The sequence below is a fragment of the Artibeus jamaicensis genome, unplaced genomic scaffold (assembly GCF_021234435.1).
Source record: "Artibeus jamaicensis isolate MK-2021 breed Jamaican fruit bat unplaced genomic scaffold, CSHL_Jam_final contig_867, whole genome shotgun sequence".
NCBI classification, from domain to species: Eukaryota; Metazoa; Chordata; class Mammalia; order Chiroptera; family Phyllostomidae; genus Artibeus; species Artibeus jamaicensis.
Genome location: NW_026521995.1, coordinates 1,965,198 through 1,992,833, shown reverse-complemented (window position 1 = coordinate 1,992,833; position 27,636 = coordinate 1,965,198). Strand labels below are relative to the sequence as shown.

Genomic DNA, 27,636 nt, shown 5'->3' with positions numbered 1-27,636 from the left:
TCACAATTCAATGTAATTACAATAAGGACATTAATGAAATTGATTGATGGATTACAGATCTTGACAAGTTGAGTCCAAAATTTATATAAAGAACAAAAGTGACCAAATATTCAAAACACTTCTGAAGAAAGAGGAGACCAATGTATTGGTAGTAAAATTTCTTATAAAACTACAATAATTAACACAGTGTAACACTGGTCAGAGGGTTGAAAAATTGGGTATTAGAAGAGCTCCATGAAACCAACTTCATGTGTGTGAAAACTACGTAAGAAAGAGGTGGCTTTGAAACAAACTGCCAAAAGGAAAGACTAGTCAGTAAATGCTGCTTAAAGTTATCTGTAAGGGGGAAATCCCTGCAAAACTGAGTTTGAACCCAGTTTCAAATGGAGTGAAGACTTTAATGTGAAAGACAAAGTTTTAAAACATTTAGAAGAAATTTGAAAATAACCTTATGAACTTGGGTAGAAAAAATCTTTTCAAATAAGATACACATACACGGAAAACTAAACATAAAAGATTAATTAAACACATTAAATTTTGAATAAATGGTAACTAAAAAAAATAGAGAAATTCCAAAGATGATCCAAAATTTGGAAGAAAATATATACAAGTGGAGATAATAGACCAGTAATCCAACAAAAAATTAATTAAATGATATAAGGAATATAAAATAAGAAGCAAAGCTGTCACTACTTACAGGTGACGTGATTGTTTTAACAGAGAACCGCTAAGTGCGTTAAAATATATATATTTTTTAAATTAGAAAGAGAGTTTTGTAAGGTGGCCATCAATCCAATTTATTATGTCTGTTACATATAATCAATAAAGACTTGGTGTTACAAATAAAGAGAAAGATAGCAACTCAATTAAAAAATGAGAAAAAGATATGAACAAATATCTCAGAAAAGACAGGAGAACCATAGAAGCCAAAAAGCATATGAAAGAATAACCAATTTCATTAATGATTGATAAAATGTAAATTAAGTTCCCAATAAGACACCATTTTAAGTTCTCGATAAGATTTGCAGAAATGAAGAAAGATGACCAGACTGGGGTTGTCAGAACCGTGAAATGATGAGAACGCGAGGACCAGTTCGGTGCTGGTAGTGTGACTTGGCGTTACCTTTCAAAGTTGAACATTTACCTAACATTACTGACATTCAATAATTCCACTCTAGGAATACTAGAGAAACTTTTGTGCATTTGATTGAGGAGACAATCATAAAATCTTTTTGTAATAAAACAAATCTGGAAGTAATGTCCATAAACAGAAGACTGAGTGAAGAATGTACGATTGTGAGAACATGATCTAGGATGGCGGGGTCCGATGGCTTCGTTCTGTGCCCCAGTTGTGTCATGAACGTGCCCTGGCACCTACACAGTGCCTCGGACTCAGGGGCACCCCATACATATCTGATGGAGAGGATATTCATACCATGGAATACGCAGCTATGAATGTAAGCCACCGCCACAAGCACCACCAGGGACAAGTGGTAAGAACAAATTCTGAGTGATGAACTCAAAATTCAGACTAGTTTTGTTTATTTTTAAGAGGGAGAGGAAAAGGTGCAAGGGAGCAGAAGCAAAGAACCAGTTTTATAGTCATCAGTAATTCCAGTTCTTTAACTGGGTAGTACAATCATGAATATTCATTTTTATTGTTTTAAAACTATAGTAATTTTATTAAAATATTTCAAAAAAATTTAAAAGAATACACTGAAACACTTTCATAGCACTCATTTCCCTTCAACCAGCTACCTAAGGATCCTGTCACCAGCCCACCCCTGTGGTCACCACCACACCCCTGTGCTCACCACCACCTTTCCATTATTTTAGTTCAGATCATCAGCATCAAAGTATGTGTGTATGTGTACAGCTAAGACAACTTACTGGCCTCTTTCACTATAATCCATTATTTACCCACAGCCAGGGTGATTCTATAAGAAGTCATTTGGATCAAATCATCCACTTAATTGAAACCCTTCAGGCAGTTTTCTCTTGCCCAAGGTACAGTCCAAACTCCTTCAACTTGTCATATTTTTGTCCCTGCTTACATCATCTATGCCATTTCTTGCTTTTCCTCTTCAGTTACCCTTTAGTCATCATCTTAAATAACACCTCTTCAGCAAACCTTCTCTTACTCCACTTAACAAGACCATACACTTGCAGATACTGTGCCTTTGCCCAGGTCATTCTCTGAGTGCAGGCGGCCCTTTGTCCAGTGCTCTACCTACCCACTGGATGCACTTGTTACGCACTTCCACATTATTGGCGCTTAGAAGGGTAGATGTAAGTGCTCATATTGGGATTTGTACTTATTGTATAAACTCATCTCAAAATGAGAAAGAAAATTTAACCCTGGTGTTAGGCATGGAAAATGGATTGGAATTAGTGACCTCGTTTTCTTATGTATAAAATATGGCTAGAATTGCTTACCATAAATCTAGTAAGGTTGATAATTTAATTTTAGAATAAAATGGAAACACTTAATATGACAGAATGTCCTAGATTCTGAGATTCGTGGGAGTAGAGAGTAATTTTTTAAAAAAATCTTTGTAATTTTAGTGCTTAGCACAGGCCACAGAACATAGTAAATTCCCCATGCATATATTTAGGAGGGCTTCAAATATGATGGATTCTTCTCTATCGATCACGGTGGTCCCACATTGAGGCAAGAAAACTGAGATGTCTGAATTGCATCCTTAATCTTTTTATAAATATAAATAATTGAGGTAACTGTGACTACATAAAAGAAATACCAAGCTAACAACAAAACTATGAGTCCATTAATATATTTTCTTTTTTGAACTATGTTGTTAAGTAAGTGAAGTGAAATAGCTGGATTATAGTATATGTCACTGTAATTACCTCCATGAATGGCAAAAGTTGATTAAAGTTTAAGAATATTCTCAAATATTTGAGAATATTTATCAAGATATTTATGAGAAACCATACATAAAAACTTAACAATCTAGTAACTACTGATCACCTAATAGTTTTTAAGATAGCACTTTGATAACATTTGCTTTGCTGAATGACAAAAATATATTATTATTTTAATTCAAAATTTATACCCTGAAACATAACAAATGGAGAAGAAACATACTTTCTTTGTGAACTTTACATGTGATACTTTATATGTATCTTTATGTGATCCTAAAATGACGGTGTAAATGCAATCCACTAAGAATCCTTTAAACAGGTTAAAATTGCCTCTGCAATTGCACTCATTGGTGTGAATCACTTCATTGCATCACTGTCTCTATCATGTTTGCCTGGGAGTTACTGTGTCCATGTTATGTCACTTCTAACTTATATCCATCCAATTCCTGCAATCAATCTTTTCCTCCATACAGGTCACCTTACAATTTGAGTGAAAAATATTAAAATTGGCTTCCTAGGTCTTAGAAAAGCAGCAAGTGTTTAAGAGAACTACCCTTTGCTCGTGGAAACTCAAATACTGGTTCTGTTATTCCCTAGTCACCCACATTCCCAACTTTGGATACCCTCACTGTACTCCTTCCCCGCACCCCTCCTTCCCTGCACCCCTCCTTCTCCTCTTGGTAATGTGAGGGCCATAACAGCTCGGATCTCACAGGGCAGGCATGAGAATGACAGAAAATACATACAAAGACTTAAACTCCAAGGCTGACACAAATTAGGGACTCGATGACTGCTGTCTACTTTTATCAAGTTAGACACCACTTTAAGTAAGTTATAGCAGCTATACATGACAGTTTGGTCCCCAGAATCTTGTCATAATAAAGCACACGCATACCTCCTCGGGACATCCACTGTCCACCCAGTCCTGGCGATGACGATCAAATCCACTGGAACATCTTCAGAGAAGACGACATTGCAATTCAGAGAAGAGAGTGTAGGGTCCAGAGTGAGGGATAAAAATTAAAAGGAAAAAAAGATTGGTAAGTAGTTAATTCTCAAATTTTCAGTTTAGCACAACAGAAGCATTCTTCTACAGACCTGTTATCAGAGCAGCAGCAAGGAATTTACACTGTTCTGTGTACTAACTCACTCCCACATAGTCACCTGACCAGGATCAAACATGGCAATGAATGTCCCCACCGAGGCCCCCTTCACTGTGCACCCCACCCAGAGGTAAGGCTGACTGCTGTTATATGAAGTTGGTTTTCCTCATTTTTATTTCTCATCACTCAAACAAATGGATACAGAAAAACACTGTATCGGTGTTTGGGGGGGGGGTTAGATCTTTTTGTTTCTCTTAAGTTTTTATATTTAAGATCCATAGCCACAAACGTGACTGTATAGCAAAGGGTTATCTCAGCAGGTTGAGCAACTTAAACCCACACATTCTAGCTCCTGGGAGATAACCTCTAAGCCCTTGGAATATCCTGCTGGAGAAATGTAAGATAGCTTATGCTAACAATATTATTTATGGGGAATGTCTGTTTTATTCACCGGAAGCACTGGGCCATGTTATATCAGTGTGAACTCTGTGGGGGCTGGAGATTAGAGATAAGGTGAGTCATAGAGAATTTCATACCTACGTGACTGAGCCTCAGTAAAAACCCTGGACACCAAGGCTCGGGGGGGTGGGTTTCCTTGGCTGGCAGGCCATGCTGTGTGTGTTCACAAACCATTGCGGGGGGAGTTAAGTGCTGTCTGTATGACTCTCCCATAAGAGGACGACCGGAACTTAGTCTTTCCTAGACGCTGCCCTGTGTGCCTTTCATCTTTGCTCATTTTAATCTCTAACCTTTTGCTGTAGTAAATGGCAACCTTGGGTATAAGAGCTGTTCTGAGTTCTGTGAATCCATTCAGTGAATGATTCATCCTGAGTGTGTTCTTGGGGGTCCCTAACACTACTATGATTATGTCACACCTAAAAAGTCTAATTCAGCAAGTGCTGGGTAAGAGTTCGTCCCCTTTCCTCTCTCTTCAGCTGGAATAATTTCTTGCCCTCTTGCCACAGTCCATTGATTTTTTTAAGACACAGAAATTACTCTCCAGAGCCCATTCTGATAAAGCTTCATAGTTGCTGTTGATCACTTCTTACTTTACTATTTAACTTTTCTCCTTAACATACAATTTGGTACTTATTTACCAAACTAGACTGTGAATACTTTAATGTTATACCCAGTGTCACATATAATCATATCTAGTGTGTCTGACACCTGATTTCATTTTCATATTAGAAATTCAAAATATTTTTGTTAGTCTACTAAAATGAAAGGTTTATATCACCCCTGAATTTTAATATCTATGCATACATTTATATATAATATATATGAATCCATATTGATAAATGTTAATCTAAAGATATTTATACAGTTTTTGAAAGTAAGTGGAGGCTGCTCGACTTTTGTCTTAAATTTTCTTACAGGGCTTATAGTGCTACTTTTTTTTCTACTTGTTTTGCAGTGGGTCCACATGATGACTTAGTCCAAGAATCTTTGCCAGACATTATGTACTATGGCATGAATGAGCATAATTTAATTCAAGTGGAATGTGAAAACAATTGTACTGTCAACGAGAACAACAAAAAAGACCATATCGATCATTCTGCCCAGATATGATTCACTAGAGCTTAGCTAGTTTATGCCTACCATCTGTGTTGATCAAGCTTAATGTGGAATGAACATCACAGTGTGATCTAGCGTGCTAACTTTGGGAATCCCCAGACAGTCAACAAAAATCTAACGTTTAGTCTATTTAACTCCAAATGAATAAGATGGTCGTTCCCTCTTCTTCTTTTTGCCTTTAGAGTTTCTTTAAATATTAAAAAATGTACATACTGACATTGTCTTTTGTTAGATGGAAATATATCGATTTTCTACAATAAAAAATATTTTTGGGAGCTACCTGGCTACAAATAATTAAATGGAAAAGACAATTCTAAAAATGCAGCTTGTCTTCACATACTGTATTGCAGCTGTATTTCAAGCCACTGGGAGATAACATTTAATCTTACGTTATAAGAGGACAGTAGGAAATCTGAAATTTATAGGTCAACTGAAATTTTATCTTAAGTAATTAGTCCTTTAAATGGTTAACTCAATCCCCAGAAAAAGCACGGAAACACTGCATTTTGCTTGATTTATTAAAGTCCCCCAGTTATATTGTGTGAAATTAGGTTCTACTAAAAATATGTGATTCAATTGAAGAATTCTTTTATTCACAATTGATCCTCTATTAGTTGATCTGCAGTTTACTAATTGCTAGGGTAGGAGGGACTGACAATGGCAAACACAAATAAGATTTGGTCTGAAGAGCGCATGCATTCTGTAGCTCACAGTGCCTTAACATTTTAACAACACCGGATGCAGCATTTTTTTAAAACGTTTTCTCATACCTTAGTAATCTAAATAGCATTCTAAAAGCAATTACAGACAGAAGTCTGAGTGTATGCTATAAATTATTAAGGAAAACCACCTTTATGTTACTTCTGAATTGAAAATAAACCAAAAATAATTTCTGAGAACAATTTCCACTGAGCTGCTGGGCTGTTTTTCCTAAAACACAGAAACATTAACCATGTCATGCTCCGCATATTAATCTCCCCATTTTAACACTGTTAGCAAAAAGGCTCTTCTGTATTATAATCACCCAGTATTCCTGTTGAACTATAAATTTCTGGGTCTTGCTGTACAAAAAAAATCTCTAAAAATTTGGGTCCAGCAGTTTTCACTGTGACACCCCAGGTGACTCTTATCACACTGAAATTGGAAAACTGCTGACATCCTGGATAATACGCCCACGAGGTAGGCCCCTGTCCACTCCTCCTGCCTCTACAACCTGTTGGCTCATCCTTCAGTGCCCCTCCCTGGATGTGTTGTGCTTTTTCCCATCTCTGCCTTCGAACATGCTATTACTTATGTTTGGAATACATGCCTTGTTTCTAATTAGTAAACCCAGCTGAACCCACCCAGAAGAGTTAGTAACCCTTTCTCAGTGACTGCCAATATCAACCCAATGTCAAATGCTAGCATGTATTATTACATTGTAATTGGTTGTGTTCCAGCTTATTTTAACAAGACTTTGGGAGGAACATGGTTCAAAGGGAGGTTCTGAAATCAGACTGCTTGAGCTGGAATTTGGGTTTGGGTACAAAACAGGTATGGAATCTCAGGCAACTTATATTTCCCATTTCGGTTTGTTTCCTCATCTGCAAAATGAGGTAGGAGAGCTTATGTAATAATTAAAGTTAGAGCTTGGTACACAGTCAACATTTAGTAAATATCAACTCTTTTTCACACCTAAGTGATGGTTTTGTAGTAGGCATGAAGCTAGGTCAATTATTGAAAATAAATGAGATTTTCATTTTAGTGACAGTGTTTTGGGAAATGTTTACAGTATGGGAAATATAGAAGCGAAAGAACTTGAGACACATGGTCATAAACTAAAGGGGGGGTAATGGTGGGGATTGGAGGGTAGGGTGGAGGGGAATGAAGGGGGGAATAGAACAACTGTAATGGCATAATCAATAAAAAATAAAATTAAATTAAAAAAAGAATAATTCTGTGTACCATAGTAACAGATGGTCCTGTACCATATGATGGTCCTTTACCATCATATTTGGGAATTAGTATTATAGAATCTTATGAGATGGAACTCTAAATTGCTCTTAAACATGAGACAAATCTTTATTCAGTATTTACAAATATGGCAGAGATTACTTGGTTTTGTAAATATTTTTCAAAAACTGATTTAAATAAAATCTGAGCTCCTAACTATAATATTTCCAATGTTTTTTGGAAGAAGTTATTTCTTTCTCACTATTACCCAACTCCAAAACAAACGGATAGAGAGCTATACTTCAAATTAATTGTACTATTCCCCACTCAGTTTCAATGGGATGTTGATTTCCAAGCCCCCAGGAACCATGTTAACTGAGCCCCATTAAGTAAGTCAGCCTAGAAAACAAACAATAGCTTGCAACATCTATCCACTCAAGAGATTAAAGTGTAAATGTCATCAAATCTCTAATTTACCTCAGTCTTGTAGAAAAGGTTTCAGAAATTGACATATTTTATAAGGATAATATATTCAGGTGAAGGAAACAGAGCAAATACACACATAAGCAATACATAAGAATTAAAAACAAAGTGTGTCTTACTGCACAAATGAGCATGCATCACTTCACCAGTGAGAAGAAACATCTATTAAAGAGAAGTTAGGAAAAGAAACTTCACAGAATCTTAAATCCCCGGCAGCAGTTAGTTTCTAAATCAGGATACCACAAAGTGTTTTCTGCAAAGGACCAGATTAAGTATTTTAGGCTGGTCAGGCTGTACAGTTTCTGTCCTAGGCAGTCACCTCTGCCAGAGTAGCTCAAAAGCAGCCGCAAACAAAAGCAAAAAGAAATGAGCGTGGCTGTGTTCCAATAAAACTGTGGTAGCAAGAAATGGGGAGTGGGGCATGTTTGGCCCATTTGCTATGGTTTGCTGAAACTCTGTTCTAGTTGCTATCTAAAATTAAAGACCTGTAAAATCTGAAAACTTTAGGACGAATACCTCATTTAAGGTGTCTGTTGATTTAAAAGGTCCTTGCAGCCTTGGGTGTATTTATCATAGCGTGCAACCTAATGGAAAAATCAATTGCACGTTTAGTAAATTTTCTTGCCACAATCTGCAAAAGTGTGAAAAATGATCCTCCAGCATAAAAAAAAAATGGAAAGATGCTTTTTAAAAAAGCAGAAGTATTTTAGATGAGAAATATTTAATGAAAAACAGCTGTGGTAACTAATAACATTTTGTCATAAGGTAAAATAGATCATATGAATCTGTAAGATATGGCAAATTTATTTTATTTTGAAACACTGAAAATTTTTAATTGGAAAGACAGGTCATGAAATTTAAGATTTTGATCATAATCAAATCTCAATCTCAATAAAAAGATTTGTAAAAAACTGTACCTCGTTTCCTGTAAGGCGGATACTTACTGTTCCTACTTGGCCTTAGGCATGAGATAAATGATTTCACTTCTAAAAAGACTTCTCCTCAAATCAAGAAACTTGAGCTTAAATTTTTACAGAATCTTTTGCTTGAACCTCTCTGGGAGTATTAGGTGAATCTAATTATTCAACCTATTACAGACAATATTGTAGGATCTATTATGAAATTTCAAATCATTATAATATACAAGAGTATGCATATTATGTTTGCATAATATGTTTTCTTTTAATGAAAGCTCTTGATATTACTTGTAGCTCAGAATCATAATCCGATGCCAGTAAGAATAGTTATATGCAGAATGCAGAAAATGTCAGATGGAAAAATGGGTTAAATCACCTGATACCCGATGTCCTGAACCTTGTCATTTACACAGGTGGTATCTGGCAGAGCAGCAGATTTTACACAGTAAAGGCTAAATCTTTCTTCTAAATTTCTAAAATCTAGGATTGCCCTGGTATGTGCTTAAAAACATCACAAGATCAATTCTTTTATCTCATTTTTAAAAATTCAAATCTTGTTCCTTTCCTCCCAAGTAACAAAAAAATATATTTATTACTTCTTGTTGTTTATGCCATCTTTCCCTAAAGAATATTTTCTAGAAGGAAAATGGGTTTTGCACTTGGCTTTTCATGCTGGCATTCTTTCTTCCTACCAGCATCCCCTCCTGATGTGGAGTCTGTCTTCAGTGTTAGAGTACGTAGGGGGAGAAACACGGAGGCTGCCAGTGAGGCGACAGCATTTAGGTGTACATGAAAGAAAGCTAATCTTTTCAGAAAGTATTCTGAATAAAAGCCACTGCTAATGTTGCCTCATTTGTCATGGTCAGTGCTTTAGGGAAGGAAGGACCAGTGTCTACTTTAAAGAGAAGGAGACTGAAATATGGGTTGAAACTGTGATGTACAAAAACAAAGTCAGTGGTACACCAGAGAATCATTAAACACATACCAGGGCAAAGTCATTAGTGGGAGCCCGGAGCTGTGTACTTCCACCGTGTTTCAGACAGGAAGATGCCAAATCTAGATTGTTAGATACTTGGGTACTTAGTGTGCACCTACATTTAAATCTTCCTCAAAATGTTACTTAAAAGGGACAAGAGAATAAATATTCACCCACAGGGAAACAGGTAAAAGCTATCCGATTCAAAGGACTTGGGCTGACTTACTGGCAAACCTAATCTCACAGTAGGGTTCAGCTTTTATTTTTACTTATTTATTTTTAATCCTCATCTTAGAATCAAACCCACAACCTAGGCATGTGTCCTCACACATGATTAGCTCCAGGACTTCCTGCAGGTAAGACGAAGAAGACTCGAACAATAAAAAAGACTTCACGTTTTCATTGACACCTTCCCTTTGCTTTGTACTAACTCCTCTACAAATCCTTTCCCTCTAATATCTAATATACTTCATTTGCTTGCCTTCTGTTTTCCTGAAGTCCCCGTTGCCAACCACTCCATCCCACTCAGCTCTGCAGTGGGACCTAATCCAAGCTGGGCCCCAGCAGGATGTCTTTGGAGACAGAACTGTCCTTCTCTGGGTGGGGCAGGAGGGGGCAGCTTCAGTCAAGCTGACAGGACCTATCTTGAGGACAGAACACTTACTATCTAATAAAAGTCATACAGTTAGAAATGAACGCTCAGTCTTAGTTTACCGAGGACTATTAACACTTAAAATCATTTCTTCACCGATTGATCACAAACTTGGCTTTGCCAACTAGCCAGAATCTTGGCTGCAAATGTGTTTTAACAATTTGGCTCCTTATTTATGAAAGATTCTGAACTCCGTTAGAAACACTTAACTCTTCCAGTAAGATAATGCTGAACTAAGGCAGAGGTATGGTACCTGAGGAAGACTATCATTACAATTAAATAGTTTTGTTTCTTCAGATTTTATATACACAAATAAGAAGTTATTTTAGAAAAGGCAGAATAAAATATCGATTGGTAATTATTTCTAAGAGGAAAATTAATCATTTTTGTAGCTTTTAGAATATGGTTATAAAATGAGTATTGCACTTAAAAAATAATGCTATTTTTCCACCTAATTATAAGTGCAACTTTTGGAGCCTTGTTTCTGGGTAGCGCACAACCACATTCTGAAGAGTTTGGGGACACTGTGCATGTGTCACATTAGAAAAGAGAACTCCACTTGCCCCACTTGCTGTCTAGATTCAGGCACTGAGAGCAATGGTGTCTCTAGTTTTGACTTAATAATTAATAATGTTACTTATCCCATTGAACACAAGTATCAGGGGAAAAAGAAAGAGAAGGAAGTAGAGGTTATGGTAGGGTTCAAGCATGTAATCATGGATGTGTCAATAACAATCCGTTATATAATTCTCACCCCAACCAGGTAATATTTCTCACGATTATCCCCACTTAACTGCTGCAAAAACTTGAAGCCATACTATTCGGTGGAAAGAGCATGAGCTTTAGAACTGCACATGTGAAACTGGGTTCAGCTCTTGACTCTGCTATCAACTGTGATCCAGTCTCCAAGTTATTATTGGAGACTGGAGCTTCAGGTTTCATAAAATGGAGATTGTAAAATCTATCTTTGCTGAGTTTTGACAAGAATTAAATGAGGTAATATAAATGATTAACATACTAAGTGCTCAATAAATATAAGCTATTTTATATTTTTTATCATCCATAACATGTAGCACAGGTTGAAAAGTGCTTTTTGAAAATAAGACATTATAACCTGACTTGAAAATATAGAATTGAAAACTTATATAACATCCTCAGGGCTCTGACCGAGCTTCTTCAACCACAAAAGTGGAAAGAATCTTCTCTCCACTTTTTTTTCCAACGAAGAGAAAAAAAATCTCCTCTTTTTTGATAAATGAATTCTTTCAGAATCTGAAAATCCCTTGCCAAGCATTCAACTTCACTTTTTGGTAGAACAGAAGTGAGAGTTGAGTCATCCAGAAAAAGAGAAAAAGAAGGAAAAGAAAATCTCCTCATGGCTGTAGGCCATTAAAACAAACAGTCACAAATAAAACTACTGGAAATGTCAGGAATTCAATTTTTGACACCCTTTCTTAAAATGTCTTGACTGTATACCAAATGTTATGTTAAATGGTACCTTTCAATGCATAAAGGGGAAAAAAGAACAATGGTTTTACTTTGTTGTTGGTTCAGAAAATGGAACATAAAGTCTGAGGGGTTGAGGTGAGCTGCGCTTCTGGAAAATGCCACCCTTTTACCAATAAATTTTTATTCCACGGTGCTCAGATTCATGGTGCTGGGCTTCCAGAGCTGTCTGTCTCCCTCAGGAGGAACAGTGTATGAATCAGTGTACCTCTGTTCTGGCCAGGAACAAGAAATCCCTCTGATGAGATGGACGGTCTAATCAAAAAAAGGTCTTTATCCTAATTTATTTTTTACTATGAGACGTTTCAGAATTTTATTTGGAATACTAAGATTTACAGAGAAATAAAAATAGATGGCATTTCCAGTTTCTCAGAGAACCCCTATTATGAAATATTCTTATTCCTATTTCAACCCATAAACATTTAGGAAAGAACTCTAAGGGAATATAAAAGACCATTATTTGACCCCATCCCTTCTGGAAGAGTAACTGAGGAGATGTTCCAAATGAATAAAGGTCTCTGTCTCTTATTACTACTTCAGAGGAGACAAAGTGTTTCCAATGACAGTGAATTTGGGTCCTTGCAAAAGATCTGCAGAAAGAATGGGTGGATTAAGAAGATTGGTATATTTTAACTTGGAAAATGTGCATTAATCACGGATCTTCAAGCTCCATCCAGAGTTCAGGGTTTAGTTTTGCAGAGGCTTCAAGTGACTGCTGGAGTGAGGGTGGAGAAAGTGGGAGGGTGTGGCCGTGAACCCCACATCACAGACTGTGCCGAAGGAGGCCTAATTCTATCTGCTTTGTGACCAAAGTGCGGTGAGTGCGGGGCAGGGGAGGGGAGGTGGAGGTGGAAGAGGGTATATAGAAGATAACTGGTAATGGGAAAAAAATGTATGGTGGTTACCAGACCGGTGGGGGTGGGGTTAGTAAGAGTATAGGGGGATCAAACACATGGTGATGGAAAATGATTTGACTTTGTGTGGTGGGCCCAGGATGCAGTATATAGATCATGGATCATAGAAATGAACATTTGAAACTTATATGACCCGATTAATCTGTGTCACATGAATAAATTTAATAAAATAAAAAAAAATGTTTCCTAGTTTAGGAAGAAAAGGTTTGAAAACCATTGTATTAAATCATTTAATATACCTCACCTGATGAATTCCCTCAGGCCTGTTATTACTGCATTTTACAATGTAACTAAATCTCTGAGACTCGTACTATGAGCTCAGTTGAAGCAGGATAACATTGGCAGGGCACTCCCAGAAGACAGACAACTTTCCCTGCCTGTTTGTTCCTAGAAGATGCAATTTAAGGCATTATGACGCCAGATAATGGCGCCTAAATGACTCTTACAAAGACCAACAAACACTGTCTCTTAAAATATTTGCTTAATGACTGTTTAATAATATACTTCTAGCTTTCGGGGGATATTTCAACTTCTCTAAGATCCAGGTTAAAGCAGAATCTCTCTTTATAGATATGTGGGTAGTCCATACTTGTTTAAATTAATCATTCAAACTTGAAACTTGTCATACCATCTTATCAATGTATTTTGATCAAAGAACTAATGTTTCATTCATATCTTCAGCTCCTGGTAAATTCAATTTTATCTTTTAATGTCTCAAGGGTGATTATTCCAAAGAGTAGCAAATTGATTTTTGTAGAAACACTTCTTAGACTGCTAGAGTTGGTTGCAATGTTACAAAAAATGATTTCCTTATTACTGTACTTAAAAAGTGTGTTATGCGAATTTTGAAATAATTGTATATATAAATATATATATGAGTTCAATTTGCCTCTTGAAGTGAAGCTATAATATTGATATTTAAAAATAACATGTTTGGTATATATAAAACACCATTTTCTTTTAAAATTCTTATTATTCTCTCTACACTATAAATCTGTGAGCTCACATGGAAGGGTCTGTTTCTAACATTGCACCAGGCTCAGGTCCTTATAGAGAGATTACTAACCATGTATTTGTATATTCATTCCACTTAAGGAATGATTTTGGACATAAAACAGTGTTCTGCTTCCTTATTTCCTCGCTTTATTCTATATCGGATTTGTCAGGCATATAAAATATCAAATTACTAAATGCTAATTCTATTACAGTTTTATGCAGCTCATGTGTACAAATGTCCTATGTCTATTTAAAGGCAGCAAAAAAAAAAGATTGTAAGAATTTGGGTATGAAGCAATTTTCTGCTTCATAAAATATAGTTAATGTCACCTCATGTTAACAGAAGCATTCTTGGGTATGTAATTTTCTCTTCAGATTTGCTTTTAATGAAACTCACTTAGTATTTCAGAGCACATTCCTTTAACCCAGATAGAAGAATATATTTACAGAAAAAGTGATATAAGCCTATGTGGAATGGATAAGTAGACCTGAATTTTCATGTATTCTTTCTTTCAGGCCACAAGACCCATCCATTTGACATACTCACATTTTTAAATTATTCATTTTCAAACATTATTTTATCAGTAGGACCTGATCCCTCATGTATTATCTCCTGTTTTCCTTAGGTGTTTTCTAGTTTGTTCCAGTGTCACTGTTCACTTCATGAAACCTCTCAAAAATGGTCAATATTTTCTCCCAAAAGCATTATTGTAAATCCATATTTTACTTTTTTTTACTAATCAATATATTTGTTATATGCTTTCCACTTATCTGGAAAACTTCTGCTACATCAGGCAGAGAGTCAGTATTTCAGGTTCTGGGCCACATGGAGTCTGTGGCAGGAGCTCCGTCTACCGTGGAGAATAACTGAGCTGATCCAGCATTTCTGGCACTGCCTTCAGTTCTGGATACACAGTGCAGTTAAAACTTAGATAACAGCTGGGTGTCGCAGAATGCTGCTAGGGAGGCTGACCACATCACTCACAGGCAAGCAAGTACACTTTTGAAAGGAAAGAAATGGGACATTGGGGTACATAAATCTTTGTGAATAAATGTTTTTGAGTTTTCAGGTAGATACCTAGAAGAGAGCTTGCTGGGTCACATGGTAAAGCTCATGTACCATAGAAATGTACACTTAAAACCTATCTGATCCTGTTAACTAATGTCACGGCAACAAATTTAATAAAATTTAAAAAAATTATAAGAGAAGGAAATGGGACACTGGGACTGTCTTGAGAAACCTGGTCATGGCATTTAGGGGTCATGAAACCTGGTCATGGCATTAAATATGATTCTCACAGTTCAAAGATATTTCTATCCACAATTTTTTTGCTTAACTTTAGTAAACATTTTCAGTCAAGTTTTCTTGTGTGTTTGTCACCTACCATGTATGTATTCTTGTTCACTTTGTTCTTTTAGACAATCTAGGCTACGTATGCACGGTAAAATTTGAGTGTATTTGGACGTATTTTATGCCTGTTCCTCAAGAATTGGTCTCACTTCTCACAAACTGAGTGCATGGGTCTGAGGGTGATACACTCAGATGTCTGTTTATGATCCATCTTCTGATATATGAGTAGAAACAACACAAAGTGATTGATCCAGGCCCTGTACAAAATACAACTCTGTACACCATTTTTGCTGTATGTCATTTAAGTTTTTGCCCCACGAGAATCCTGTCTATATGCTATTCTTATCTTATTCTCCAATTCATCATTTTCATTTTTTCACAAAGACCCCATCTTGCCAATCCTGCACTTTGCATGACTACATCCTCAGTTATTGCTGAAGGCAATACACACACACGTGCAGCAACAAACAATTCAAATAAGTTTTGAACAGACGTTAATGTAAATAAGGCAATAAAATCCTTTTAGTAGGCAAGGGAGGGGCCTCCTTCCCTTCCCCAGTGGGTCACTCGTCCAGCATGTGCGAACATACTTGTTAAGCTATATACACTAAGACCAGGCATAGAAACCTAATGAGAATTGTCAACCCAAGCATTTGTCTTCTTTTTTTTTCATCTCTCCAGCCATCTATAATTCAAATATTTTTTATTTTAAATTTTGGCTAAGTTTCATGACCTTGGCTAAGCTTCTCAATCTTCCTAATTCTCATTTACTTAATCTATAAAACAGGGATCCTAACACCTCTTAATGTGATTGCAAGGACTGAATGAGATAATAGAATTAAGAGACTTCAGTGGGAGTAAAGGATTTCAGGCAAGGCTGAGTGCACAGTAAATAGAGAAAAAAGGTAGCTGTTATAATTTTTAAATTATCTCCACATGCAAGGCATTTTTAGCCTTAAAATAACTCCCCTGTCCTTTCTTTTAAAGCTCATGCAATTGAGTGGCAGCAGGAAATCTGGGCAAGTGTAAAATATACCTGTGTACTAGCTGAGTGCAGGGGAGGGAGAGATTAATTCTGATCAGGGCACAGATCAATGTAGAGGCCTTTTCTGGTGGTCAAAAGACATTATTTTAGGGATATAAAAACCTGTATTATTAGGAAAGCCTATCATTAGAAATTATTGCGGCCAAGGTCATGTTCACGGAGAGAATAGCTCCCCCTTGACTATGAAAGATCATTGAAGGAAAAATTCAACAGCTCAGGTGAAAGAAAAAATGGTTCTCTAAGAAGGAGAAATAAATGAGTCCCACTAATCCAGATTCTGCCAATTCCTTTTACAATATTCCAAAAAAAATTTGAATGCTAATCTTTGTTCGAACAATAAATCTCATTTTTATCCCAAATACCTTCTCTGTTTTTGCCTAATAACATACTCCATCTTGGTAAGATGGCTCAAAAGTTATATAAAAAGACAGTTAGGGGTTCTTAGAACTAAAAAAAAATAACAAGATTATTATGTGCATTGCTAAATCACTGGATTTCCAGAATTTATTCATGAATGACAATTCCTACCATAAAATTTCTTTCAAAATTCTGGGTAGGCCTTTTTAAAGGGTAAGACTCTAGCCCTGACTTGGGACTTGTCATAAAAGAAACTATTTAACACTTAGAAAATTTAATAAAATCTTCAGTAGTATGTTCATATCAAGAAATATGAAATACTTATCTAACTTTTTTTACAGATAGATTTTTAGCAGAAAGCAAAAGATCGGAAACTATCCCAATGGCATTTTTATTTTCTTACATATGAGATGGGGCATCAAAGCACCCAGAATTACCTTTGGGGGGCAGGTTCCTTGTAGTTCAGGCTTTCTTCCCCTTGCTAGGTGATTGATTATACTGGGAACCCACCTGTATCAGTGTACTGGCTGGCACTGTTGTGAGAGGCTCCACTCAGCTTCAGTGAAATTTTCTTGAAGACTCAACACGCTTGCCCATTTCATGATGGGTGATTTACACACCTGCCCACACTACCCTGAGTGATCAGCGGTGTTTGACCAAAACCAGCATGACCCTCGTGCCCCACCCTCCCTCTTCATCTCATCTCACTCCAAGCAACTTTTTTTTTGGTTCTCCAGATGAAGAAAGTCCTCAAAGAGAAAAGCTTTACTGATATGAAAGAGGGGAAACAAAAAAAATAGCATAAGTACTAGAAGGCACCAAAATTGACACACTCAAAAACTGTTTTGAGCAGTGGAATAAAGTCTTGATAGGTGTATTGTATCAAATGGAGAGTACTTTGAAGGTGACTGAAGTTTAAACATGAAAGATTAATGCATAAGTTTTTATCAATGAATTCTGGTTTTGTCAGGTCCTCCCTTGTATTAAAAAAGCTTGCTTGAGTATGAACATATTGTATTTTGAATGTCTTGTTGTATTTTGACATTAGATTCCCAGCAAAACAAATGATTAAACCCTAAACTACTTTTACTAAATGTTCTCTTTTACCATAACACCAGTCTTTTCAATATGATACTGTTAATCAAAGATTCTTCCTATACTTAATACTCATAAGTTTTTTACAGAACCTAATTGTGAACTTTTTTTGTTTTTAAATTTTAATTCCTTGTCCGTTAAGGATCATATTTTTCCACAATAATTTAGCATCTATGTTTTTAAATTGAACAAATTCAATTTCATTCTTGGGCAACTAACTTTTAATTATTTCCAAGGGAACCCACTATTAGTGCAAACAAACTAAAGGAATGGTGTATGTAATATAGCACTAAAATGCTTTATTTTATATATTCTATATGTTTTTAGATTGCATTGTTGAAAGTTTGGTTTTCTAAACTGTAAATATAAAAAATGTGGCTACTAAAGCTGGTTAATACAGAAGTAAAACTTTCCAATCACTTGGATAATCGTGAAATTGCAGCTATAAAAGGATGCAATCCTAGATAATTCTACAGATTTTACTACTAATTTGCCAAATGGTGATCAGGATGAAGGCAAACACAGCAATCCCTGGCTGGAAAATGAGACAACTTAAAACAGCACTTTGACATTTCAGGTGGAACTTGGGTATCAGGGGAATTGGCTCAAGCACCTGCGGCCTCCGGGTTTGGAAAAGGAAAGCTGGTTTCTATTCTGAATTCACAGCCATCCTTACAGATCTGCACATGGCCAATGGCCAAAAAGAAAGAAACCAAAATGTAAAATAGAGAGATAGATAGATAGATAGTCAACCAGACAGACAGACAAGCAAGCAGACAGATGAAAATACACAGTTCAATAGCATATTTAAAAAAAAGAATCATGTGTATTTCATATCCAAAAAGCAAGTAAGTCAAATGCCATCTTTCCTGAACAAAGAAAAGTCACCTATACTTTCCACATTGATCATTTTCTGCTCCTCAGTTAACACAGAATTTCTGAAAGAGTACTTAGATTTTCCTAACACATTTTATCATGTATCTTTCTTTCTCTTAGAAATATCCATTTATTGATAAAGTGTAGGTTATGTGGGCATGTGGTGAAAATTCAAACTCTACGAAAAGAAATATGAGGAAATGGTAATATTCTCTTTCTGGTGTCAATTTCCAATTCACTGCAGTTCCCCAGAGGTGAGCTTTTGTTACTAATATCTTATCAAAAGTATTCTCTGTGTTGAAATGTACTTCAAAATGCTTTCATGTAATGGATAAAATAATATCACATTTCATTGTGCTGTTATAATTCATTCACATAAAAGTAATTATCACTACACTTTTGTTAAAGCTAGGCTTGGAATACTCAAAAGGAGAAAAGGACTTTAATTTTATATTCTTAAAAGACCATTTGCTTTGCTACATTTCAGGATAAGCTAATTAATAAAAATGATCAGATTACTTAAATTTGAAAAAATTATAAATGGTCTTACACTTAAAATTTCAATTTCGATTCATTAATTACAAGCATGGCATGTCAAAACCAGTCATTCTGCTTGTGTGGTATTTCTACAAGCAACCTAGTTCCTTTAGAAGAGTGAATTCCCACTTTGGTACCAGTTATTTAATGAAAATTCAGAAATCAAAGATGTTCAAATGATTTTTAACTAGTAAACAATGTTCTAAAATTTTCTGATTTATTGATTATATGTACAAAAATGTCTTACTTTCTTTTAAGACCTACTTCATTAACTTCAGATAGATATTCACAACAAACACTTTTTCTTTAGATTTTCTCCTATAACATTTCTCTATTCCAAATTAATGGAATAAGTGTTTCCACACCACTTTGGCACACCTATTGCACGCTTACAGGACTCTAAGCCCATACACGCAAGATTAGCATTTATTTCCACTGTGTTCTTCTCATGATCACAGAGCCCCCTGAAGAGGTTTTATTAAAAAGTTAAATGCCTGGGTTCCACTTTGGACTTCCTGGTGAGGTCCACTTTGAATCTTGGTGAGCTGCAAAGATTCTGTATTTTATCAAGCTCCTGTGGTAATTCTTAACTGATATTTGAGAACTACAAAATCTGGGGCCACGTGGATTTCAAGAAGATAAAAGATCGAATATATTTAGGTGACATGTATTTCACAATTCAAGAATATAGAGTCAAAGAGCTTTCACTGGTTTGTGGAAGATTCATCAGTTAATTGCTGGCTGCACTACTAGGTCCTCAGACATCCAGCCTGTTCCACCTCAGACAACAAAACATGGCCTCCTCCCTACTATAGGGTTTGGACCTGCTGGCTGCTTCTGAGTAACACAAGAATGTGTCCTTAGTTCTGGGCTCCTCCTGAACCTTCCTTGGCTAGTACTCCTTGATGCAGAAAGCCAAATACACTTAATAAGAGAAAGAATCTAATTTTGTTTAGACTTGGGCTAGTGTGGTCAATAGTTTCAGACCTATGGTTTGAAGACCTATGCTGAGTGTATGTGACTGAAACAATGTTTCTTTGATGCCTTCAATCAGAAATGACAGCAATGCTCTTCCTGTCATGACCAGGCAGCTTGACAATAAGGCATTCCAATTTACTTTCCTTCCATTAAATACTTTTGTTGGATCTAATAGTTCATCAAAGACACAAAAATAGATTTTGTTAAGAGTTATAAGTAGCTTCATATTTTTCACTTAAATTTGATATTTAATTTATATACTAAAATGGTAATATTTTTGGCTATTAAATGTTATTAATAATTCTGATAAGTAGATGGAGTTGATTTCAACTTGAAACATAGATCAATAACAGTTTATCTAAAATTTTTAAAGCATTGTTAAGTTCTAACTGACCACCTGAAATTAGGTACTTTCCCAAGCAGAACTTTTTTTAGCCCAATCCATTAAAATAAGCCTAAGGTTACAATTAATTTTGAATGACGGCTCCCAGATTTCCTAAGTGGCTTCTAATGGGTTTCCTTGTATGAAAGAATCTGATAAATGTGTAGTGTACAGGTAGCTTCAAAGCTCTGTGCAGGATATAAAAGGTACATTTAAACAAGTGCAATTATACTGAGTCTAGCTACTGATTTACCTTAATTTTTAAAATTCCAGCCTTGGTCATATGTTCCAAGAGCATATGACCTGTCATTAAACAATTGTAGGTTTCTGATCCTCCCCTTTCAGTCTTAGAATCTTGAGACTATATTAAGACTTACAGTTGAATCAGACCAACAGACTGCTTTCCATGGCCCTCAAAGGATAACAGTGGAGTTGGTGAATGGCAGAAGCCATACTGTGTCAAAATATGCTGGAATTCCCTTGGTACAGTCCCCTTAGGAGCTTGACACTCTGTCTTTTGATAAAATTAGTTCTTCCTCCAATGTGAAAATGGACTGTGGGGTTTGGGGTTGACCCTAGATGAAGTTGTTGGCTTCTTTTAGGGCCATGTCATATGAAAAATGCCCACTGTATCTTTAAACACTAAAGTGTTTAAAGACAGTGCTGCAAATGTGTCACTGTAAAGGGTCCACAGGAACAAGACCATAGGAGGAAAGTATATTCAAGCCTCGCTGGTGCTGTTTTCAGGAGTATAAGATTACTGGTTGGGGAACGTTGGGATCAGAAGCACTGCTTATATCTGCTCTCTCAATCTCCCTCTCCTTCAAAACTTAGGTAGTTTTGTTTCCGTAAGTTAAACTAGCATACAATAATATGTGCACATTCTGTTTTTGAAAACTACCTATGACTACATAAAAAGGGCTTCCATTCTTAATTAATTTAAGTTTATGATACATTTCACACCATTAATGAATTATTAGTCAGCATTTCTGAGTTATACATTTCTAAAATTTTAAAAATACATTACATGTGGTACTTCCTCTTTTTGTTACAGCAAAAAAAAAGTCCAATTCATGCACTGGAAAGTAACAGTCGGTGCCATGGTTGCTCAGGGAAATGTAATGGAAATGACAGGTTGACAAACCTTTGTGCACTGCCGATGGGAGTGTACAACGCTGCAGCCCCATGGCAACCAGTATGCTGGTTCCTCAGAAAAATTAAACATAGAATTGCCATGTGATATACCAATTCCACTTCTGATTATATACTAACAATAAAAAAATGAACGCAAGGATCCAATCAAACATCTATACTCTAATTCTACCTCAGTTTTTGCTCCTTAAAAATGAGAATTAAAGGAAATAAACCATTCAACTTATCTTTTTTAGTGCCAGCTGACCTTGATAGTTTCAATAATCACTTACTAACAGATTATCACTCTGGGACATGAGAACAATGGAGACATAAGACGGGTGGAAGAAAAATCTGTGAGGCGTCTTTTGTGCTGCTAAGAATGAGACTTTTCTTGTTTTTATTGAATTTGTTAACGAAAGCTCTAAGGTCTAGGGAAATGCTTCTAGGTAGCAAAAGCAAAGTTTTGAAGCTCACAGGTCTAAGGTAAAATTACTAAAATGCAGTGGGGAAATTAAGTTGAACAAAAGTGTAATGAGCCACAGTAAAACCAATTAATTAGGCAGGTTTTGATATGTATATAACTGGGTTGCTGAAGAATTAAAAACGAATCCAAGATTTTAAACTAGGATTTGATATTCAACAAAACATCAAATGGTAACAGGAAGAAAACTCACACTTTTTAGTGGTGTTCTTTGATGAATTCCTTCCTCATTTATATGTATCACTGCCTTTCTTTTTTCTATTAATCTTAAAAAGACTACGATTTCAATAACATACAATAATCTTATGCTTTGCTTGACTTTTCTGCAATCTTATTTATGCCTGTAAAAACTGTATCACTTTCTTGCAACATCAACTATAAAATATTGATTTTACTATGCTACTATTTTGTAGGCAGTGACAGAGATTAACTTGCACCTGAAATGGAGCCTGGCAGGTGTGAAGATGACAGCTGGGGTGTCAAGACCTCAGGCAGGGACATCACAGGGGTAAAGCTTCAGTTCCAAGCTTAAAGCTGAGGAGCAATGGGACCCTGCACAAGTAACTCAGCTTTAGTTTCCTCCACTGTCAAAATGTTGCACAAGTTAAATATATTTGAAAATTCCATGGCACAATGGCTGGCAGAGAAACCTCTCAATACAAAGAAAGTATTAACAGTATAAGGCAGTTTCCAATTTGTGGATGTCTTTTTATTACTAAAACTGCCTCTTTAAAACTTTAAGCATGCATTTCCACCAATAGAATTTCAAAAAGCATGATGAAATGGTTGGTAGGTTTCTAGACTAATGTCTCAAACCTTTAATTACCCCAACATTATTTCAGTCGAGAATTGCTCTAATAGTGTTCTGGCTGGGTGGCAACCTTGCCCTGGTTTTCCTGGGTTCAGCATTGCAAGTCCCTGGTCCCGGGAAACCCTCCGGTCCCAGACAAATCTAATCATGATTTCTTTATTTGGAACCTAATCATTCATTTACGCATTCACTCAGTTACTCATTCATTCATCTGTTTTCTGCAGCACTAGGTACATCCATAGGTGCTATAGATAAAAGGGTGAATCGCCCTCAACAAACCCAGAGCCCGCCAAGGAGACAGACAAATGAGCTAACTGCTCATGACGTAAGATGCCAGGGAAGCACAGTGGGGGACATCACGCACAGACTTGTGGTTTAGGGAGACTTCCCAGAAAAGCCGATTACTAAATTGGAACTTGATTTAGATTTATACCCTAAACCAGAGCCTTCTACTTCATTCTTTGGGCATTTTGCATGCCTGAGCTCAGTATTCCTTAAATATATGTACTAAAACACAACCTCTTTAGATTGACTGCTCATTTTCTAACAGATTTTGAATAATTTGTAACACGCATGTAATTTTTGTGAGATGTCAGCAAAATATAAATATAAATAACCACACACCCTTGACTTTATAGCAGTTCTTCCTACTCTGGAGATATAGCTAGTTAAAATCTACTTGTAAGAATGCTAATTGCCTGCTTGCTTTTCATTATTTGAAATTCATTGCCCAAAGGAAATTTATTAGAACAACATGTGAAACTGAAAACAAAACATAACTTATAATACATAATACTGTTCTATCCAGAATAATGCTGTGCTTGCCCCCAAGTTAGCAAGTTAAACAGATTTCCTAAAGCTTGTTATCAGGGAATTGGCATTCTACTCTGTACACTTCAATAACTTTTAAAATATTCCCCGACATGCCTCTGTCATTACAGCAAGAGCTGCGACAAGGCGATAAGACACAGACTGCTTACAACAGAAAGCTCTTCTTCTACATGCACTGACTAGAGCTTGAAGATGTGATTCCCCATTTGGAGGAAGAAGCAGATTTACCGCAGACTCTGAGGGTGAGAGGTGGACTTAGCCTCAGATTGTGAGCTCCATCGGGGGCAGGCAACATATCTGTGTATATTATTCACTGCTGCTCTCCCAGTGCTTGGGACATAACTGATGCACAAATGGTTAAGTAAATACCAAAGCACAATGAAAGGTCTGCACTCTGTATTTCTAACACATGGTCATTCAGAGCACGAGGAACTGAAGAACCCTCTTTACCACTCCTGAAAATCAGTAACTCTCTTTGACAAGTGCGGTAGCGTAAGTTTCAGAGTAGTCACAACACAGACCGAAGCCACATGTTCTGTTGTAAGGGCCAGTCAGTGTCACTCTATTCCTCAGCCTCAGACTGCATGTCTCATCTTGGCCAGGAACCTCTGAGGTATTTAGGAGATTTTCAAAAAATGTTCAAGTGATTAAGAATAAATTATCCTTGTTATCCTAAAGATATCTCATGGCATGCTCTCCATAGAATATGGACCAGAAGCATCAATTCAAAGACTCATCAGTTGTAATCATCATCTGTCTTAAGCCCCACAGAGGTTATAAATGTGTGTAAGAGAATGATCTTACTGACACTGAGGATTCCTTGGTAATTTTGAGCAACCAGACTAAAAAATATTAAAATTCCTACTTGTGAGCATTTTCTTTCTCATTTTGGTCATGACATTTTTTTTTACACATGTATAATTGTTAATGTATACATAACACACCTGACGCATTTAAAATTCAGTGGACGAGTAGAAGTGGCAAGTCTTTTTAAAATTCACATTTTTTGTATTCTTGTTTACCTTTGAAGTTTACTACACCAACTGCAGTTGAAGCCAATCTGAGAGGATACACAGGGACCACAACCATTAAACTGGAGACAGGCTAGGAAATGAGAGAGAGGGAGAGTCATCAAGACTAATTGGGAACATGGAGGAAAACAACCCAACAATGACTGTGCATTCAAAACAAGTCACCCACCCCTACATGCCTGTGTATGCTAAGCACCATGCTATAATTATTGGTAAAGAGATCAGATCATTAAATGTGTGAATAATTTTTTTCCACCTAGGTGTGTTCACGTGTTAACTTACTAGGTAATGGGGTCATCTCCACAGCTGAAATGTTGGTAATTTTTGACATTTGTAACTCTACTCGATGGTACTCATAAATTGTTCTTCTTCGAACATCTGTAAAAATAATAATGGAACAAAAAAATCAACTCTCTACATTTCCTTACCTATAAAACAAGTGTTCTAATAATGCATGTAAAATTAAACACTTTCACCTGGTGCAGTTTTAAAATAAAGATTTAAAATAGCAATTCTTCTGATGAGATGGATTAGTGAAAAACTAACAAACAAATAAAAAAAACCCTGAAAGTCATGGGCCCATGTACCCAGGAGTCTTTTTATTAATGAAGCTGAAAGTGATGATGAGGGTCTCAGATATCTCACGTTGCTAGCAGGGCTCCAAGCATTGTCACCCAGAGTTTACTTAAGACATTTCCTCAATAGATTATTTTTGACATATGAAGTCAAGGAGGAAAGATGACACCATTTGTCTGAAACTAAATCACAAGTATATCCTTTAGGAACAGGTAGCAATTAAAAAATTTTCACAGCCTAAATTAAGTTGACTTTTGCCAAAATAAGAGTCTGACTGGCTTAAAGATTTAGAGTAAATGTCTTTAATAAAAGTAAAAATAGAACTTAAAACATTACAAAATCAATATTGCTATTTATTAAATACATAGTATTATACCTAAGAAAGCTTAATAATTAGCAGTTATATTGCATGCAGTAATTTATAATTTATAATGGATAATTGATCAGCATATTTAGCAAGATGAAGAATAGGCGAGATGGAGATTTGACAAGAATTCTAATAATTAAAACTCAGACAAATATAAGCAAATAAGATTGTTGATAAAATATATTTAAAATTGCCCTTTAATAAAAGACCTGAGCCTTACACTAGCAAGCCTGCCTGAGTTGGGTAAATTACAGTGGAAAGGGAATGTTACCAGCATTTTATTTAGCTTTTGGAATGCAGAAATGCATTTCCTGAGTACTGTCATACCTGTCAGGAATTATTTAGGAAGCTATAAATTACTTTAAAAATATTACCATATCCCAACTTAGGAAGTAGTATGTCATAGTGGTTAATAGTACATGCTGTTAAACAGTGTGTCTGGTTCAAATACCAGTGTTTCTACTTGATAACTGTGTGACCTGGGGCCCCACAAGCTTCTCTGTGCCTCAGTTTCTCCCTGTAGAAAATAGTGATAATAGCACCTATATCACTGAGTTGTTTCGAGAATTAAAATGAAATAAGAATTTATTAAAATAATCCTTTCATATCGCAAGTGCTCAATAAATGTCAGATACAATTTTGTCTTGTCTCGCATATGACAACCATAGGTCACACTGGTCCTATGCTGCATGTAATATGGTCTAAATTCTGTAGATCTAAACTCACTGAAACCACACTCAAGTCCTGAAATCAGGCTTCTAGGAATCTGTCTCCCAACTTATCTTAGAGAAAGTTCAATTTTGATTAAAATTAATAGACCCAACAAGATCTCTTTTAGGACATAAAGCAAAAATAGTATGGTGACTCAGAAGATACGGAGCTGCCTTTCAGTAAAATAGTTTAGGAAATGCAGATATTTGCACATCCAGAGGAAGGTCAAACACCTACTTACAACCTGCACACACCTCCACTCTTCCCCTCTCATATCCCTCTCCCCATTTCTGTTTATTCACCATGAACTTCTACTCCAGAAGAGGGAGGAAGAGGGTGTGGCCCAAAATGAATTCTTGGGGGCTAGGAGTGATTCTAAAGCCACTCACTAAATATACCAGATTGGAAAACAGTGCTTAGAACCCTAACCCAATTAATTCCTTTTCGGTGTAACTAAAAGATGCATATATACTTCTCAAAGTATAAAATTTATCAAACATTAGAGAAAATGCTGACTTTATGGTTTTTAGTAAGGTTTCAAGAGGCACAGGAATCATGCCTTCTTTTTTTTTTTTTTTTTAACTTGTAAGGCACATAAAAAGATTACTCAGTTTCTGCCTTTTTCTAAACTTGACCTGTTCCTATATATACTGCTTTGCCAAATATTGGGCTAAACAATTTAAGTCTCAGAAATAAATAAATGACATGGCTTTGCCACTGAGATGGAGGTTTCGAATCTTCATACTAAAGTTCATACAGTATCTATGATATTAGTAGATGCTTAAAATGCTAGTTTTCTTTTCATTTCATATTTTACTTTAAAAAGCTCAAACTGCTAACATAATGACTATGGAGCCCCTGGGAGGTAAGTATTGGTTATGCATGTGGGGAACAGGGAAAAAGTGCTTTATTTTGCTATGCTACTTCTACCACTTGCCCAGATACCTCCAACTGTGGGGAGGAGATGAACAAAGCCAAAATTAATGAGAATAAGTTTTACTTGATGACTTGCCAATTAATGACAGCTTCCAAATGGCCAATCCTGCTGCATTTTAAAGATACCCCTATCCATGACAAGTAATTAGTCATCCATTTACTGGTAGCTCCTGCCAATAGTAGATGTTTTCATTTGATTC

At 36.1% G+C, this 27,636-nt stretch overlaps 1 protein-coding gene across 2 annotated transcripts in view; it reads right to left on the bottom strand.

Annotated features, from left to right (window-relative positions):
- The window catches only part of PLXDC2 (plexin domain containing 2), a 416,215-nt gene that overhangs the window by 66,149 nt on the left and 322,430 nt on the right, over positions 1 to 27,636 (bottom strand). For both annotated transcript variants that reach the window (XM_037147415.2, XM_053654762.1), the window contains 3 exons: positions 25,129 to 25,224; positions 24,838 to 24,919; positions 3,779 to 3,839 (listed from right to left, as the gene is read on the bottom strand). In XM_037147415.2, coding sequence (XP_037003310.2) covers positions 3,779 to 3,839; positions 24,838 to 24,919; positions 25,129 to 25,224 — 239 coding nt within the window. The remainder of the gene's footprint in view (positions 1 to 3,778; positions 3,840 to 24,837; positions 24,920 to 25,128; positions 25,225 to 27,636) is intronic.